Genomic DNA, 18,453 nt, shown 5'->3' on the forward strand with positions numbered 1-18,453 from the left:
TTATTGACCTGAGCCCTTGGTTGGGCTGGACAGCCCAGGCTCTTGTCTCTTATGTTCACCCTTGTCCTAGCCACTTCTTCTTGCTCTCTGGCCTCAAGCTCGGGGTTCCCCTGGTACGGGGCGATGGGAGGGTCCGGGCCCGATCGGGCCCGCATGTCACGCGTCACACCGCGCCGTCACGCGGTGTCTAGGAGCCACAGCGACCCGTTTCTCCAGGAAAGGAGATATGTCACCCCTTAGACTGGCAACCCTCTTTAAACCCCTCAGGGGTGTCGGGCCCGCAGCCCCTGTTGCGGGGCTGCTCCCCTCGACCCCCTCGACCATCGGGCGTGACCGCGTCACGTCACGCCCCGCCCAAACGGCTTGTTAAACTGGCCCAGCCTATGCCTTGCCCTATGTCTTGGGCACCAACTCTACTAGGCAGCACTCTTTAGCTATGGACTCATTCCCTTCAGCAGGGGTAGGACACTCTAGGCGACTACTCGTATCCTGTGACACCGCTGTCACACAACGTGACAGCGGGGGTGTCTCAAGTTGCCCCGAGTTGTCCCTACCCTGCTCTCTATTGCAGCAGTGGCACCATCTACGCTGCCTGATTGTTGACTACCCAGATACGGGGGTTGAACCATCTTTCCCACACTTGTCAGACTGGCAGGAGACCATCACGTGGGCCCGGGCCGGCCCTGTTCCTGACACATTCTCTGTTATGTCTAGAGATCTACTAGCAAGAAATGATGTATCTAAGCTTAAAAACTAGTTAAGTAGAGTTAGATTGGCTTGCTCCTTTCTTGCTTTCCTTCTGTTACCTTCTAAAATTACCTTATAAGACCTTATCACCATATGGAAAACCATTTCCTATCTTATTCAAGATCTCTAATTTTAACAGTCTGGTCTGCCCTAAGATCTTTAATTTTAAGAAGAAACTTCTTTAAAATATGCAGATTGGTAAGTTATAGAAAGACAACAATCGAATTTACTATTTACAGGGGTCTTATATCTGCTTGTGACATTGATAGCTGTTACTACTTAGTGTAACTTTGCAGCTTTAGAGGAACTAGTTGTTTGTTTTAAAGGAACTGGTTGTTTGTCTAACTTCTCCCTTCCCCACTAATAAATAAAAATTCTTAATGCAACTTACTGCAAAAGGTATAAACTAGTTAGACAAACACTGTTCTGCTTACAATGCAAAATTCTAACTAACTTATGCAACTATATCTTGTGCTTTTGTTCAGGTGCAGTATCCTCTTTAAATAGGTCTAGGTCTCACTTCTGGAGCAGTATTATCAGATTATCTAGAAGTAGCATATCTTGGCTGCTAACAAGTCAAAAAAAACTGAGAAACTGTCTTAATTATATTTATTAGGTCTCCTCTTAGAAGTAAATCTCTCTGCAAAGCAAGGTAAGTTTAACCTAGGGAGGCTATGTTTTAACTAATCTATTAATGTTTAGAAAACTGCTGTTTCTTTTAAAAGTGTAAATAACCTATAGAACCTACCCCCTGCCTAAGAATCCTGCTTAATAGTTTATCAGGTCCTTTTCTACCTTCCGAGGTATTACTCTTTTATGAGATTTTATCAAATCTGGTAGTAGTAGATAGGGTTGAGGACTTAAAAAAGAACCTAGTTACCCTACTAGCTACTACTAACTATGCCTGACTTTTTCTGAACACTGTGTCCTTTGCTCATCTTTTTAGCAATAGCCCTAATTTATGTTTATACTATAAGTAGGAATAGAAAGCTTAAATGGGGCTTTGCTTCTGTGGCGCTCCGCCCATTGCTGAGCAGGTTCTTTTGTTATAAACAACATGGCATAGCGGATGGCCTTTTTCTTCGCTCGCCTCTCCGTTGACCACGAAGGCCTCAGGGGCAAGGCGGACATAGGTGCGGACCGCGTAGAGAAATGCGCGGCCGTGTTTCCGATCGCCGTTAAAGGTGAACGGGGGGTTTGGTCGCAAGACCAATTTTGAGTTGAGGTTGATATCGCCAAAGAGGGCCTCGGAGTCGCCCTGGACCGGAGCAGCCCATTCACTCAGATTTGCTCGCAAAACCTGGGTAGTTGCCCACCGCTGTTGCACGCAAAATTGGGCAGTTGCCCATGACAAAGCATGGAGGTCATTTTGTCACTCGTGTCACATTAAACAAAAAGATTATTTTATTAGTATTTCATTGTTTTGGTAGGTTATCTAATGTCTGCTGATGGCATCAAGATAAATTGACCAATGTGGAACGATTTTTGATGGAGATCAATAATTATATCTATTATATGATGAACCATCAATTTGACCGTTATTTCAATCAATATCCCTTTTATGGGTCACATAGCCACCCTGATGTTTATCCGGGTCTTTGGCCTGAAAAAATGGTGATTCCTTAATTTATTTATGTAGTTAGATTAGTCATATCTTTCAACTTCAAAAAGATATACAAAATATATCAATTGTCACAGAGGATGTCACAATCCTGCCATACCAGTTTTTGCACGCAACGCACGGTGGGCAGTGGCCCAGGTTTTGCTCGCAAAATTGGGTGCATGTCCTGACCGGAGTCGGAGTCGGAGTCGACGTCTCCGGTGGTGGTGGTGTTTGGTGTCTGCCAGCAGTATTAGCGGCGGCAGCGGCAGCGGAAGCCTGGGTGGTGAGAAGAGTAAAGGCCTCAGTTGGGTGGTCGATTTTCGCCTCGAGTGCATCCAGCCAAGTGCCAGCATCCGTAGCAGCTTCAGAAGACATGACAGGACTGGGGACGACAGGAGTGACAGAGGAGGAGGGGACAAGTGGTAGGGGCGGTGACAAGGGTGGAACGTACTCGTACTCCGAGCCTGAGTCAGCGCCGAACCTAGCAATCTTGTCCGGTTGATCCCCTATAGAGTTTCTTATATTCATCGTTCCAACTATAGCCTGGCGGCAAGGCCTTACCTTGGGGCACAAAATAACAGAGGTGTTTTGCGTAAGGAATATTGCCACTAGGAACCTTTATGTTGTCAGCCGCAGCTGCTCCGCAACTCGGACATTGGCATTTTGTTGCTGGGGCAGGTAGCACCACATTGTTTGCTGGCTTATGCTTCCGTTACTTAACAGGCTGCAATTGTTTTGGTGAAGGAGGAGGTGGTGTAAGCGGAGAGGACAGCGGTGTAACGGCAACCCTGGAGGCCTGAGATCAAGGTCTTAGCAGGGGAGGATCCAAAGCATGAACAATGGTAAGCAAATACAAACGAAGCTGACCTAGCAGGGGAGGATCCAAAGAGAAGAAACTCTAAGGATCCGCCTGCTAGGGAGCTGACTATATACTGCTTGTCCGTAGCTGCCACTGTCGGGCACAGAAGGCTTGGGCGGCATCGCAGGCAAGGTCCCAGGGCGACCATTGGGAGGGTGTTGACGGATTGGTGATTGTGCGGGCGAGATGGGGGGCCGGACCGGAGTCGGAAACGGAATCGGACCGGAATTGGAGACGTGTCCAAGGGGCCAAAAGGGGGGGGTTCCCCTGACAGGTGGGCGGGACAATATTCTGCCCATTCTGGGCAATGCGGCAGCCAACAGGCGGGTATGGAGGGAGCGGCAGGCTCAGTGATGGACGCAAAATGAAGGGGAGGGATGTCAGGCAAGTGGAAGGGGGAGAGCCAGCCGGGGGAAAGAGAGAATATACTTAAGAGCACTTGAAAAGGACTTGAAGAGACTTGAGGAGGCAACCTGGGGGCTTGAATGGACATGAATTTGAAGAGCAGGAGGGTTTGAGGTTTTCATGAGGGTTTGAGGCATTGAGGAAGGCTGGAGGAGGACTTGAAGGTGGGGTGAGAGCAAAGTCCCAGGGCGCTGATCTGCGGAAGCATAGCAATTTGATGACTGAGTTCCAGCATTACATTTGCTGCGCTATGATTGTCCTATTGTTGGGTTGTTTTCATCAGTTGGTTTGCACAGCTGGTGTTCCGATGACATACAGCTGCTGTCAGATAGTAACTCAGCCAGCGCCAGCTGGAACTCCCAGCTGATGTACTGCTGCACTCTTCAAATTTTTCAGTGATCATTTGTACTGCAAACCATGCTATATTAATTACTTATACTATGATATATAAACCACAGGAGCAGCACCGGCTTGTTATAGCAGCAAAAATAGAAGATGCATTGGTGATACAGTGCATGCCCATGCTGCAAACAGAGGGTGTGCAGCTCAGGGCAGGCAGATCTGGAGCAGAGACTGCCAACTGCTTAGGCCTAGGGGGCTACCCTCACAGGATGCAGTTGTGACACAGACCCAGCACAGCCCACTTGAATTCCTTAGCTGCCCTTCCCTTGTACCTAGAATAGTAATTGTTCCTGCAAGTCTTATAGCTAAATCAGCTGAGTTGACCAGGGAGAATAATAATCAAATATCACAGTAGGGTGAAAAAAAGAACAGTTCATAGAATCTGATCCCACCGCAATACACACCCGCGGGGCGAACCCAGGGTATGTGCACCAGCAATCATGAACAGAGAGCTAGACCACAGCCGGTGAGTGGCCATGGATGGGCACCAGGTCATCCGGTTGACTCCCTGAGTCTCCCTCCCCACAGTCGGTGCAGGGGAAGGATATATATAAATATCAATATATATATCTGTGTGTGTGGATTTTATGCTCACCTCCCAATTTCACGCTCACCTCAATCAAACTACTAGCCCCTGATAGTTTCCCTGATGATTTTATCCAGAGCAATTTTAAAAAAACAGACATGTCCAAGAATACAACAAATTTAACACCCACCCATGCTGCGAATGCGGCCGCGGAGGAGTGGCCCTCGAGCGAGTAATCCCACTTGATGCTAATTGCTGAACCCACGGCTCAGAATGCATGCTGCTTATGCACCCATGTACCACCAAGTGTGCCACAACATGAAGAGGGTGTGGACAAAAACACAACGCGACATCTTTTCCCTACGTGCGGAGGCCCGCTGCGAACGGGCACAGGCACATGCATGCACACGGGGTGATTGCACCCTTCGTGGCGGACACGCGCACGAGAAGGCAAGGAGAAGCAATAGTAAGTGTTTGGATTATTCGACATGTGCCTCGTGCGGCGAGCACTGGCAACACGGCATGGGTATGCTCCACCGTGCAATCGGCGGATGTCCATTAACTACCGCTAAAATCAAAGTGACTAGGCCTCTCTGACATTGTCTTCGACTCCGACCCCAGCGGATTGGCCTGCGAGTCTGCGACAGGCAATGAAAGCCCATCAACAGGCTGAGCGGCCGCCACTCATCATGTGATTTGATGATGCCATCAAAAGTGGTGATAGAATTCGTATTTCTAGTCAAATTCATCAAAATAATGTTGCTTATGGTTGATGTATGGGACTGGAGCCCTCACAGAGTTCCAAGGAGGCCATCCAAGGCTATATATAATCAATAAGCAATGATAAATTCATGACAACAGTCACACTGCACCCCAAGTAAGGTGTTCACAGCCTTCCCAGAGGAAGGTAGTAGGCATTCTATATATCCACTTTATATTCCATGCTAAAATACTACAAATGTGGTGCAAAGCCAACCTCAAACCTACCAGAACCTCCCAAAACTTTTACATAGCAAAAGTTTTTTTTTGACCCTCCCTGGGACTACCCTATGTACGTGTACGTGATAAGCATCTCGACACCCCCGTGATTCCACACATGACGCGCGCTTCCGCGGAAAAATGAAGGCAGTCCGACTGGTTTCTGTACCTTCCCTACGCGCGCACGCCCGCTGCGAACGGCACATGCACGGCGGTGCGATGATTGCGACCGACGCGCTCAGGGAGGCACCCCCCGCTGGTGGCTGGATTGTTCGGCGGAGGGGACATCGACGCCGAGGGTGCTACATCGCCGCCGATGGTGTTTGGGTGCTAGCACCAGGAGCACCGCGAAAAACAGACATCTGTACTTCTTCCAAATAGGTGCGGGACGGGGCGAACCCAGAACCGTGCGACCTCACCTCACGAGATGGTGATCCAAACGCGCGCTTCCATTGCATGCATCGCATCCTCCGCATTGGGAGCGCACCGCGCGCACGACACAACAAAAACGTGTTTCTAGTCATCCCGCCAGCGCACGCACGCCGCCCGCGCCGCGAACGCAGGGCGTGCGGTCCAGTTCCGCGTGCTGGTGATTCCGCAAACGCCGAAGCGCACTTCCATGGCATTGCATCCTGCACTATCTGCCACCTTAGGGGGGGTTCACAATCCCATCGTGCAATAACGGCAGTCCGGATCCAGACGGCGCCAAACCCCCGCTGTAGTGGCATTGTTCGGCGCCCGGCGACGCTGCGCCGGGGGCAATACTAAAAGCAGATGTTGACTTCCGGATGCACACCCGCCCGCTGCGAACTTACTTGATTGTGATCTTACTTGATTGCGAGCTCACTTGCTGGTCATTCCACAAACGCGCACTTTCATTGCATTGCATGCATTGCATCCTCCACATACTTTCTTTCAACTACCAATACTACATCCCTCCGTTCGTGCTCATCCATCCCTCCTCTCTACAGCGAAAGAAACTACACACGCTCTACGACAGCCCGAGGAGGCCCTTGACCGTGTTCTTGATCTTGTCGAGGATGCCCTCCTCCTTCTTCGGCTCCTCCTTCGGGGGCTCGGCCTTCGGCGGCTCGGCAGCCTTCGGCGGCTCAGCAGCCTTCGGCGGCTCAGCAGCGGGTGGGGGCGGTGGTGGCGGGGCGGCGCTGGCGGCGGCGGGTGCGGCGCTCGACGACGCAGGTGGCGGTGGCGGGGGTGCAGCGGCAGCGTTAGCAGGGTCGGCAGCGGGGTCGGCAGCGGCGGCGTCGCCGGTCTCGTCAACGACCTCGCCTTCGCCCTCGCCCTTGACAGCCTCGCCGGTCTCATCGACAGCCGCGCCCTCGCCGGTCTCGTCGACGACCTCGCCCTCGCCCTCAGCGGCGGCGTCGCCCTCAGCAGCAGCGGCGTCGCCCTCGGTGGCGGCGGCGCCCGCGGCGGCGTTGTTGATCGCGTTGGGGTCGTCGATCGACTCGGGCGCCGTGGCGTTGCCCTCGGCAACGTCGCCCTCGAGAGCGGCGTCACCTTCGGCGGCGGCAGCATCGCCCTCTGCAGCGGCGGCGTCACCAGCGGCTGCGGCATCACCCGCAGCGACATCACCCTCGACCGCCGCCGGGTCCGCGGCGGGATCTGCGGCGGGGTCCGCAGCGGGGTCGAGCGGCGCGCCCGTAACAGGGTCGATCGGGGCGCCGGTCACAGGGTCCACGACGGCGCCCGTGACGGGGTCGATGACGCCCGGGCCCGCGGCAGTGGGGTCCACGACGCCCGCGCCAGTACCGGCGCCGATGCCGGCGATGCCGTTCGCGATGCCCGCGCCGACGCCCGCCGCGACGCCGTTCGCGATGCCCTGCCCGATGCCCGCGCCGATGCCGGTCCCGGTGCTGGGCGGGGGTGGGGGCGCAGCGGCGTCCTTGGCTTTGGCTGCGGGTGGGTTAGTAAGGAGGGAAGGGGGAGGGGGGAAGGCGCACCCTCGTCGGCGGCCTTCTTGTCGGCGGCGGCCTTGTCGTCTGCGGCCTTCTTCTCGTCAGCGGCCTTTTTGTCAGCAGCAGCCTTGTCGTCCGCCGCCTTCTTGTCGTCAGCGGCCTTCTTGTCCGCCGCCGCCTTGTCGTCAGCAGCCTTCTTGTCGTCCGCCGCCTTCTTCTCGTCCGCCGCCTTCTTATCCGCCGCAGCCTTGTCGTCAGCAGCTTTCTTGTCCGCCGCGGCCTTGTCGTCGGGCTTCTTCTCAGCGGCGGCCTTCTCGTCCGCGGCCTTCTTGTCCGCGGCCGCCTTATCATCAGCCGCTTTCTTGTCGTCCGCCTTCTTCTTGTCGTCGGCGGCCTTCTTGTCAGCAGCAGCTTTGTCGTCGGCCTTCGGCGGGGCTGGCGCAGCAGGCTTCGGCGCGGCCTGCGTATCCTCATATCAGCACCGCCATAGAAGCAACACGTTAGGAAAGGGACGCACGGGTTTCGGTGCCGCCGGTTTGGGCGCGGCGGGCTTCGCGGCGGGCTTCTTGGCCGCGGCCTTGGGCTTCGCGGCGAGCGGCTTCGGCGCGGGCTTCTTCACGGCGGCCTTCTTCGCGGCGCGCACCGCGAGGTCCTGCACGGGCTTAGCAAGCTGCTCTACCGGGAAGGGGGGGGAATGGGGCAGAGGGAAGGGGAGGGGGAAGGGTACGCACAGATCCATCGTCCCGGCGGAACTCGATCGGGGCGGCGAGCGTCTGCGCGGCGGCGAGCGCGACGACGAGGGTGGCGACGGGGATACGCATAGTGAGTGTATTCGGTGGGTCTTCGTGGGGAAAGAGGGGAAAGGGCGGCCGGGCGCAGCGAAAACGAACAGAACGAAAAGAAAGTAGTGCGAAGGAAGTGGAAAAAACCCGCCGGGGGCAAAGGGAGGGAAAGGGAAGGGAAGGAAGGGAACGCCTTCGAGTGATGGTGGGCCCGCTGATATACGTCGCTGCCCGGCGGCGTGTGCGAACCGAATCCAGGAAGGTGATGCAATAGAAGGCGTGCGACGTGATGCAATCTGCTGATGGTGGAGCAGGGCTGTGCGGCGATATTGGGCCGTCGTCAACGGGCGCACGCGAAACGCGTCGTGCGGCGATCCGGGGCCCGTGTATCCTTGGCACTCGTGGTCCGTCGTCCTGCGCAGCCCACTCTCGTCCCGCGGCGACGGCGAGCGGCCCCGCGTACGCACACCCACCAGGCCACCCCTCGTCGCGCTCGCCGGCGTCGCCTCGCGGGCACGTGCACGTGTCCGTCGCCACGCACTAACTCCGCTCGCGGCTCCACCCGTAACGACGGGGGCTCCAGCCCCCTGACGCTGCCCGTTTCCCGTCGCGATGGCGCGATGCCTGGGCGAGATGGCCGGGCCACGGCCATGGCAACGCCTTATGTAACGTTCGCGACGGGTGCGATGACGCAACACCCGCTGCCGGTGGACGTCGGCCCCTGGCCCCGGGATCGGCGGCCGCCCACGCTGCCTTCGAATTCGAAGCCAAAAAGACGAATGGACGGAGATATGCGTAAACGCAGCTGCGTTCTGGCTGGGTTCGCGGCGCCCAGGGTGAAGTGGTGCGTAGGACCGCGCACGGGGATCGGCGGGCAGCAAGCCAAAATGACAATCAAAGAGAATTCACGCAGCTGCGCCCGCGTCGAACGGGCCGCTCTGGATATCTACCACCGATTTTATAGCGTATGTTGTGAGCGTGCAGCTTGCTGGCCTGCCAGTGCCGCAGGCCATAAAGGGAGTGGAGCTTGTTTATCTGTAGCCACTACGCCATCCGATACATCCACAGATATTGAATACAGTTCTCTGCACCACCACCACCACCACCATCCCCCTCCCGCTCAAAAAAAAAATGAAAAAAGAGAGCCAGCCCTGCCACACTGGCAAAAAGTAGAGCCTTGCCATTGAAACCACCAGCTGCACCCGGCTCGAACAGACACCAGTACACCCATGCAAACCATCATTTACGAACATATAGCAGGTGTTGAATGCAGCCTAGTTCCAGCACAGCAGCTGGTCTATATGCTGCTCCCGCCTGTGGGTGGCTGTGTGTATCATATAATTTCTGTACACCAAAAAGAATGCGCAAAGACCGAAGGTGCTGCGCCTGTGTCGAACAGGCTGCTCAGGATCTCTGGTACATGGTACATCGCAAATGTTGTAAGCATGCAGCTTGCTACCAAGGCCGAGTAGCTGACTGATGAAGTGGTTGTGTATCTGTCCTAGTCAGCAGCCCTTCTGATGCATCCACAAATATTAATCCAGTTCCCTGCACCACCATCATCCTCATCCCCCTCCAAACAAAAAGAGCCAGCCCCACCGCTGCAGCAAAAACTGTACAGAATTAACAAATCGGGCCACCAGCTGCACCCGGCTCGAACGGGCGCCAGTCCACCCATGCATACCATGATCTATGAACATGTAGTCCTGTAGTGGGTATAAATGCAGCCTTCTTTTAGCACAGCAGCTGGTGTATATGCTGCTGCTGCATGTGGGCGGCTGTGCAGTGTTCACTCAATATACAGTGTGATATATAGCTTCTGTAGCTGGTATATGGTCCCCAAAGTGATGTAATGATAAAGGTTCATTGTAATTGTAAAGTATATCTGGATATGCCCCTGGTATATGCACAGTAAGCACCCTGCTCCCATGACAAGTACATGGCCCACATCAGAACTTTTCTTTTCTACTTGTGGTGGTAGGACCATGAATTAGGGCCCCTGCCAAAAAGACCAGCAACATATGCAACAAACATTGCTGCGCCTGCGTTGAACAGGCCGCTCTGGATATCTGCGACAGAGTTTTTTGCATATGTTGTGAGCATGCAGCTTGCTGACTAGGGGAGAGAGATGAAGTGGTGCCCGTTGATGAGCTTGGAAATGGAGTATATCTAGAAACTGATCAGAGGGGCTAAATAATTTATTTTTAATGCTCCAAATACTTGGGAATATTCTATACTTTCCAGAAGACTCATTCTATTATTATACTTGTCTAGGCATGTCTAGGGACCTAGAAACACCTAGAAAGGCCAGGAACACCAGTTCTGGACCGCTCTAGTAGCACAGCCACAGAACTCCGGCCTTGGTCTAAACCAGAACAACGGTAAACTGCGGGAATAAACTCTAATTGTGGTATAGAACATCTCAATATAGAAGATTGATTGTTCAGAATATTCTAGAATGCACAGCCACAATGACTCAAAATGAGTCATACTGACTCAAAATGAGTCATAGTGCTTCTTTGTCACATCATTGGTTTAATTGTCACATCATTAGTTATTTTTCTGAACAGTATATAAGGAGCTCATTTGTAGTAGATAGAATAATGGTGAACACCCCAGGAAACTACTAGTTGTGACGCTACTAATGTCACACTAGCTAGTTTTGCTGTGGGTATCAACCTTAAACAGTGATTTATCTCAGAAGACTGTTAATTGTGGCAGTGGTGTCACATTAGTGGTTTTGCTGAGGTTACCAACCTTCAGCAATCCTGTGTATAGTAAGACACAGTTATAGTGAATTTGTGCATAGTAAGGCACAACCAGTGAATTTGTGTATAGTAAGACACAGCCATAGTAAACCCCGTGCATGTCAGGGGAACCTCCCTTTCAGCCCCTCGGAGACGTCTCCGATTCTGATTCCGGTTCCGATTCCGGTCCGACCCTCCATCTCGCCCGCACAATCACCAATCTGTCAACGCCCTCCCAACGGTCGCCCTGGGACCTTGCCTGCGACGCCGCCCAAGCCTTCTGTGCCCGACAGCGGCAGCTACGGACAAGCAGTATATAGTCAGCTCCCTAGCAGGCAGACCCTTAGAGTTTCTTTTTTTTGGATCCTCCCCTGCTAGGCCTTGATCTCAGGCCTCCGGGGTTGCCCTTACAGTGCATAGTAAGGCACATCTTAGTAAACCTGTGCATACTAAGGCACAACCATAGTAAGCCCCAAGTAGATTGGCTACAGTAACAGTCATTTTGCTTACCTGGTAGTTGAGTATTGGTACTCTTCTACTAAAACCCTCAACAAACTTCAACCCTTTTGTTGTTCTTTGTTCATCCTTGAAAGTTCTCTTTAATCACAACATTCAATATTTAAGTACCACCAGTAGCACATCTGAATCAGTTAAGTAGTCGTTTCCTGCGGCTTGAACCCTGAACACAAGTGACAAATACACACATATTTTGGATTTGATTTAGTTGGTTAGATTTGATATTTAGCTACCTAGCTCATTTCCTCCGTGTATTACCGTTTATCTGTAGTTACTGTATTCATAACTGTGCTCATCTCAATCCTGGAGGGTCCAACGAGAGTCCTAGCAGGAGAGGATCCAAAGTTTGAATAAAGGCTATGGGAAATACATAGAGGGACCGACCTAGCAGGGGAGGATCCAAGGAGAAGAAACTCTAAGGGTCCGCCTGCTAGGATGCCGACTTTATACTGGGGGTGATAATAGTGGTCCATAGCTGCCGACATAGAGTGCAGAAGGCCTGAGTGGTGTTGCAGACTTTGTCCAAGGTCGTCTTCTATGCTTTGTTTCACCAGCCACCTATCAATTCTTGATCTCGAACCGCCTTGTTCGGCAGACTGAAAGTAGGTGTATTGTTTAGTTATCGGGTGGTCCTGATGCCACGCGTCTACCAGGTTGAGGCTGGTTTTCATCTTGTCCATAGCATTGACGACTCGCTTCGGGTCGGGGTGGACAGGTAATCTGTTGATGGCAGATTCTACCATGTTGAAGTCGCCCCCGACAGCATCCGGTTGTCTTATATGGGGCCGTTCTTGGAACCAGTCCTTGATGTATCTCCAAAATTCTGCATTCTCCATTGCGTTGTTCGGTATGTATACCCCCAAGATTAATAGTGGGGAGCCGTCTCCATGTCTCATTTCCAACAGGAGAGCTCTACCCAGCACAATCTCGTGCCTGGTGATCTTATTGGTTAGGACCAGAAACTTATTCAGTATAAATGTCACCCCCTTCGCATTTGGGGTTGTTGGGTCTTGCGTGAATTCCACTCGCATGGCATGTCCAAAGAGTGTGTCGATGCAGCTCTTCTGTTCATCATTCAGGTGCGCTTCCGTTACTACCATAACTCCATATTTACCCTCTCGGACAAAATCTGCTAGGCTTCCGGCCACTTGCTATTATCATGTTGCGGGTTCTGTCAGGGGAACCCCCGCTTCGGCCTCCTTCGGACCCTCCAAACGCATCCGAGGGGCATCCGACCGGCGCCCCCTCGGACGCTCCGACCCACCCCGACCATCGTCCACGGCCTCCTTCGCCCGCACAATCACCGATCCGTCAAGACCCTCCCAACGATCACCTTGGGACAGAGCCTGCGACGCCGCTCAGGCCTTCTGCGCTCTACGTCGGCAGTTACGGACGACCAGTATATAGTTGGCGCCCTAGCAGGCGGACCCTTAGAGTTTCTTCTCTTTGGATCCTCCCCTGCTAGGTCGGTCCCTCCGTGTATTTCCTGTAGCTTTTATTCACACTTTGGATCCTCCCCTGCTAGGCTTTCGTCGGAGTCTCCAGGGTTGCCCTTACAGGTTCACATTCCCATTGCCTAATTTAATTGCTGCTTTGGTCGTCTTCCGTTTGCGTTGCGCTCGTCTGCATTGCTGGCGGTTGCCGTTTGTGCCTTGAGTAGCATTTCTCGGGGGAATCTGGACGGTAGCTGTCACATGATGAACAGGTCTAGTCTGTTCTTGTGGGGGAATGTACTGGCGACCTTCTCTATGCACCAAGTAAGCCTCTTCCCAATGGTCAGGGTGTATTCCCTCGAGGAAGGGGTTGTTATCATCTTTGTCGATGTTTGCAGCGCATGCAGCAGCTGTTGTTGGGTGGTCTGCGCCTTGTGATGGGGCAGCACCACTTGCAGCAGTAGTGTCAGTGCGTGCAGCACCGTTTGGGCCTTTAGAAGGTGGTTTCCGCCATATTCTGGCGCGGTCACATGTGCATTGTGGCCGGGTTCTGTGTTAACAGCAAGCTGGTGCACAGCTCGTTCCAACGCGTGCGGTGTTGCTGCAGGCCTTTCAGCTTGCATTTCCCTTAGGGAGTGTGGGGACTGTGAGCATGTGTGCTGGCTCTCGTGTCATCCAGCACTCCCCGCGGGGACCTTCCTCCATCTGGGCTACTCTCATTGGACAGCCCATGGCTGGAAGCAGAGCCATAGCCACCCAGAGCAGTGTCCGTTACCTGTAATTTCACCGTTAGTAATTTTATTTATATTGAGAACTTAAAGAGGGTGGTAAGGACCCTTCGGTGCGGCCACGTTCGAAGGGTCACCTACCGTTTGAAGGGCGCCTGTCTTGTACAGAGTATTTTCTTGGGGAATACCCTGTCCGCAACAGGCTTGCCAGGTTTGCTAGCTAGCAGCGCCTCCAAATTGGGTAATAATAATGTGACACTATTTTTTGACAAATACCTGGGTTCGAATGAGGAGCACTTATTGTCTACAAAACATGGTCAGGAAAAGGGTAGTCACAATATATGCTATATTTGTTAACCCAATAGAGTACTTGATTTCCTGTAAATCAGATACACTTTTTGCAACTGTTATTGCATATAAATCAAAGTAGCAAAAAAGGCTCTTGTTTTGGACCACTATTTCTTATATATAAATTCTGCTTAGGGGACCATTTTTTGGCTGAAACCCCAATGTGACTATCAAGGTCAGAGGTAGGGCTAACTCAGACTCTAAGATTAGTACTATTACTGAGTATATAGACTGAGAAAATAGCTGTCATCATCCACCTTACTATAATTGAATATTCTATGATTATAATATAGGATAGTCATAATATAACATAATATATTCAAACATAATATATTCAAACATAATCATATTCAAGTCATCAACAAAGGGCATAATATATTCATAATATTCTGAATATATTCAATATTTAATCAACCATAATATAATTCTGGCCAGCACTAGGTGAAATTGCAATGATATCTCATTTCCGTGTGAAGATTTTGCCACTTTGGGTGATCCAATAAAACCCGTGACATCGATTTTTCAATCTTTCTTCTCGACTTGGCTTAACCGCCATGTTGCTGTCACAAGAGCTCCTAGAGGCCATCATCCTCCATATCGCAGATGACAATGAGGCATTGCGCGCCTGTCTGGCGTCTGCCCGTGCATTTTGTGTCATCTGCAAGGCCCAGCTCTTCCGAACTGTTGATATCGGACAACAGGTGCGGCTGGCCCGTGACTGTCTACTGTTCATGTCAACACCACACCTAGTCCGATATATCCAGAAGTTGTAGTCATGAAAGTATGTCTAGAGGCAGATAAAGAAGATATAGGTTTTCTGGAGGAGTTAGCGGAGTTGTGTGCAGAGTATAGGGATATAAGGTATACTGAAGAAGGAAGACTGGCTAAGTTTGGCATGAAGTTTAAGGCTATAGTGGTCAAATTATCTAAGCTACCTTAAATACGGAAGCTTGCACCAAGTATCTGGCAACATTAGAGAAAGGTTTTGCACAGTCACTTAGATTGGCTATAAACACTAGGAACCTCTTGAAGGAAGATCCTACTGCTTAAAAGGTGCTGCTGCTGCTTCATAGCTAAATAATAGGAGGGAGGACCCAATTAAATTAAAGGACCTGATTGAAATGGTAGAAATGTTCTTATGCTCTGGTGGAAGTGATACTTAATACAGATGCTCCAGAGATCAAAAGGTCTGAAAGATTTCCAAGGGTTAAGCTTGAAGAGAGAGATGTAAGGTTGGATGACTTCGAAGGACAAGTGTCTGGTCTTAGAGATGCTGTGGTTATAAGACAGAAGCAGACACAGGTCCCAAGAAAGAGTTGGTCAAGACTTTCCAGAACCAAAAAAATGCACCACCACCTAGAGAGTTCTCTGATGAAGATGAAGACCCTGAATTATTAGAGACCCTAAAGATTCTAAAGAGGAAGAAGGGCTTAGACATTAGAAATGTGACTAGAAACCAAGAAAGTAATAATAGCTTCAGCTAGAGTTGAACTCAAGAATTTCCAAATTTGGACTTAACAAATCATCAAAATGATTTTATTAAGTGATAAAGAGAAACCTGGGTAGTGCTTGATTGACTGAGTAGGGGTGGGACCTGGTGGAGGATGATCAAAATTAGAGTAGATACTGTCCTACAAATCCAAGAAACTGGTAACCCAGAGAGTGTTAGATTGTGCACAACGAGTGCTGGCCTTGGCTCTGAATGGGGCAGCCTCAGTAACACAAATATTATAAATCAAATCTCTAGTGCGACATTTGACAAGACCTTGAATAGAAAAAACATTACCAATGTTGGCTAATCTAGCCTGAGACACATTAGAAATAGCATGGAAACCTGGAAGTAGAGGTGGAGGAGGAGCTTTTTAAACATTCAGAGGAGAAAAAGTTGGAAATTGCAGAGGTGCAAGATGTGGAACTAGATAGGAATGCTGCCTATGGCCGTAGCCACGGGTCGACAGTAACAGCTTACGGGTAGTTCTTGCCGTGCTCTTAAGCATTTTCCATCTCCTATCAATAGGATAGTTATGATTCAGCCTACAGCTGTTGTAACTGTTGATTTACAGCCTGCGCGGCTATTACTACGAGTCTGCAGTTTGATGTGATTAAATTGTTAGATTCACACTTAACAACAGAATAACAATGCCTGCACAGATATCTGGGTGGTTGTGCTACTAAGATAGTATACTCATCATGTCATAAACTGCAACATCTTAGCAACATTCCTAACTGCCTAAGGCCCATAAATCCGATCATCACTGAAGCTGCTACTGAAGGCAGAAATTAGCTTGGAATCCAGATAGGTAATGATATAACTGACTACCAAAATGCAATGCACATTTTGATGCAACAACTTCCCTGGCTGCCAGCAGTGCTCTGGAGCAGATCAGCTGTCAACCTGTCTTGTAACAAAATTTGGTCTTAAACATCACAATTATTTACCCCCCTTTACCTATAATTATTTGCCACTTGGGGAATTCAACTAATAATGCTGGGGCTTATCAGTGGCAACATCTATTGTTGCTACTAATAATATACAGTGTGTTGTGGGCTACACAGATGGCCAGTCTAAATCTTCCAAAAGATATCAAAATAGAAAATTGATAATTAAAAAAGTCGAGTTCTTATCTATGATATTAGCTAGAAGAAAAGCACAAGTACTCACAGGAACAAGCAATTTAATAAACAGAATAATGTACGATATAAATCACCAGAAATAAGTCTAAAAAAAAAAAGAAAATTTTGTCAAAATATTCAAGAAAATTAAATTAAATTTGAGAAAATTCAACAAATAAATTCTTAGTTAGACTTGGGTATTTCTAAGCTAGGAGAGATGAGAGAGGGCTAGAGAATGCAGGTCTCCAAAGACAGGGTCTAGTATAGAAAAGTGATCTATAACAGCTAGGGGAAGAGAAGGAGTTTTAAAATTAATAAGAGCATGATAGATAGCAGCACTTAGGAGATACCAGAGAGGCCTGAAGAAAAGTTAGAGAAAAAAAGCAAAACAAGAAGCCAAGCAAATCTAAAATTCATTAAAAAAAAAGTGCAGGCATTGCCGATACAATATTAGTAGCAGTAAAGACCAAGTAGTGCATAGTTGGCACAAGTGGTGAATTTCTAGAGAAAATATAAAAACCTTAACAAAGTATAAGCAAAATGCGATGCACCTGTGGATAGAACTTAAGGGCTAATTCAACATCGTTAATTATAGTGTGGTTGTTAAATTTAGAGACCTTAGGAAAAAATATTTGCTAAGATTATTAACTTTACAAGGAGCAAAGCTAGGTAGAGAGAATGGAAAACAAAATAACAAGTTGACTAAATTAAAATTAGAAGTATAAGGCAGTAGCAAGACCAAGGAACATATTGGCAAAGACGTAAGCTAGCCTAAGAGAAGATATATCCTAAGAGGGATTAGCAGTAAGAAAGGTATGCTAGAGAGCCTAGAGACAAGAATATAAAGTAGTAATGTAAGCAGTGGTTAAGCTAATGCTTTAAGGTTAGCAAAGACAATGAGGAGGTTGTTAGCTAAGTGGTAAGGTACAGATAATAGAACTCAATAATATTCTTTACTTTAAGCTAGAATCGAGGTATAGTAAGTAAAAATTATGTTAATAAGGTTAAGCCTGCCAACATAATAGCCATAGCAAGGATAGGTAGGGGAGTGGGTAGCAATGCAGAAATTGACCTGTCTGACTCTGGTATTTTCCAAAACAGCTATTATGCAGAGGGACAGAGGGATAGGAGGAGGATAAAGTTCAAGTAAAAGCACTATAAAACAGGAACGGGCAGGGATGTTGCTAAGGAAGGGATACCGTTTAAAGGCTCTCATTGAGCCCCTTTAAACGACCCTCCCGCTTTCAGTGCTGAGTTAAAGACTTGAGGCACAAGTCCAACACTCTTGACAGGGAGGGGGCCGGTTGGGCCATATAAGGTGTTGTTGAAATCACGCTGTCAAGGGCTTTCTAACGCGCCTAATCTCGTAGAAACCTGTTCACAACTTATCAAGATTCACCTTAACTCCCCCAGGGCAAGTAAGGGAAAGGTAAGCAAGGTGAGGCTTGTTTGAGCATGTTTGACATGTTATCTAGATCCCATGACGTGTTCTATACATCCCCCATCAAGATTTGCACCTTCCTGAACTCTACAATTAAAGAATTGTAGCCAATCTAAACTATTGTGTATAGTATCCTTCTTTTCTAACCTAACCTAAGTAATAGCTAATAACCCTACAGGTGAGGGCAGGTTTGCTGATTAAGGAAGAGGAGACAAGATGGACTTAGAAAAGAGAAGAAGGTGTGACTTAATAATTATTAGATCTTGTATTAATAATTTTGAGGCTTTGTTCTGCTGAGAGCAGCTAAGGGACCTGTAGGCAATAACATCTTAATACTAAGGCCCAAACAACTAGAACCTCCTTAGAAGTGGTTTAAGGAGAAGATAAGATAAAGGAGAGAGAGAAAATA

The 18,453-nt window shown here is 49.5% G+C and overlaps 1 protein-coding gene across 1 annotated transcript; it reads right to left on the reverse strand.

Annotated features, from left to right (window-relative positions):
* Positions 1-6,511: 6,511 nt before the first annotated feature.
* Positions 6,512-8,329, reverse strand: MIND_01339700 (uncharacterized protein; the record flags this gene model as incomplete). Its single annotated transcript, XM_037369842.1, has 4 exons — positions 8,168-8,329; positions 7,954-8,088; positions 7,482-7,896; positions 6,512-7,434 (listed from the first exon to the last, which is right to left on the reverse strand). Exons 1-4 carry the CDS (start codon positions 8,255-8,257, stop codon positions 6,512-6,514), a joined length of 1,563 nt encoding a protein of 520 aa, XP_037213838.1. The 5' UTR covers positions 8,258-8,329.
* Between the last annotated feature and the right edge of the window lie 10,124 nt (positions 8,330-18,453).

This window comes from Mycena indigotica (genome assembly GCF_014461135.1).
Source record: "Mycena indigotica strain 171206Taipei chromosome Unknown Mind.scaff0015, whole genome shotgun sequence".
Taxonomy (NCBI): domain Eukaryota; kingdom Fungi; phylum Basidiomycota; class Agaricomycetes; order Agaricales; family Mycenaceae; genus Mycena; species Mycena indigotica.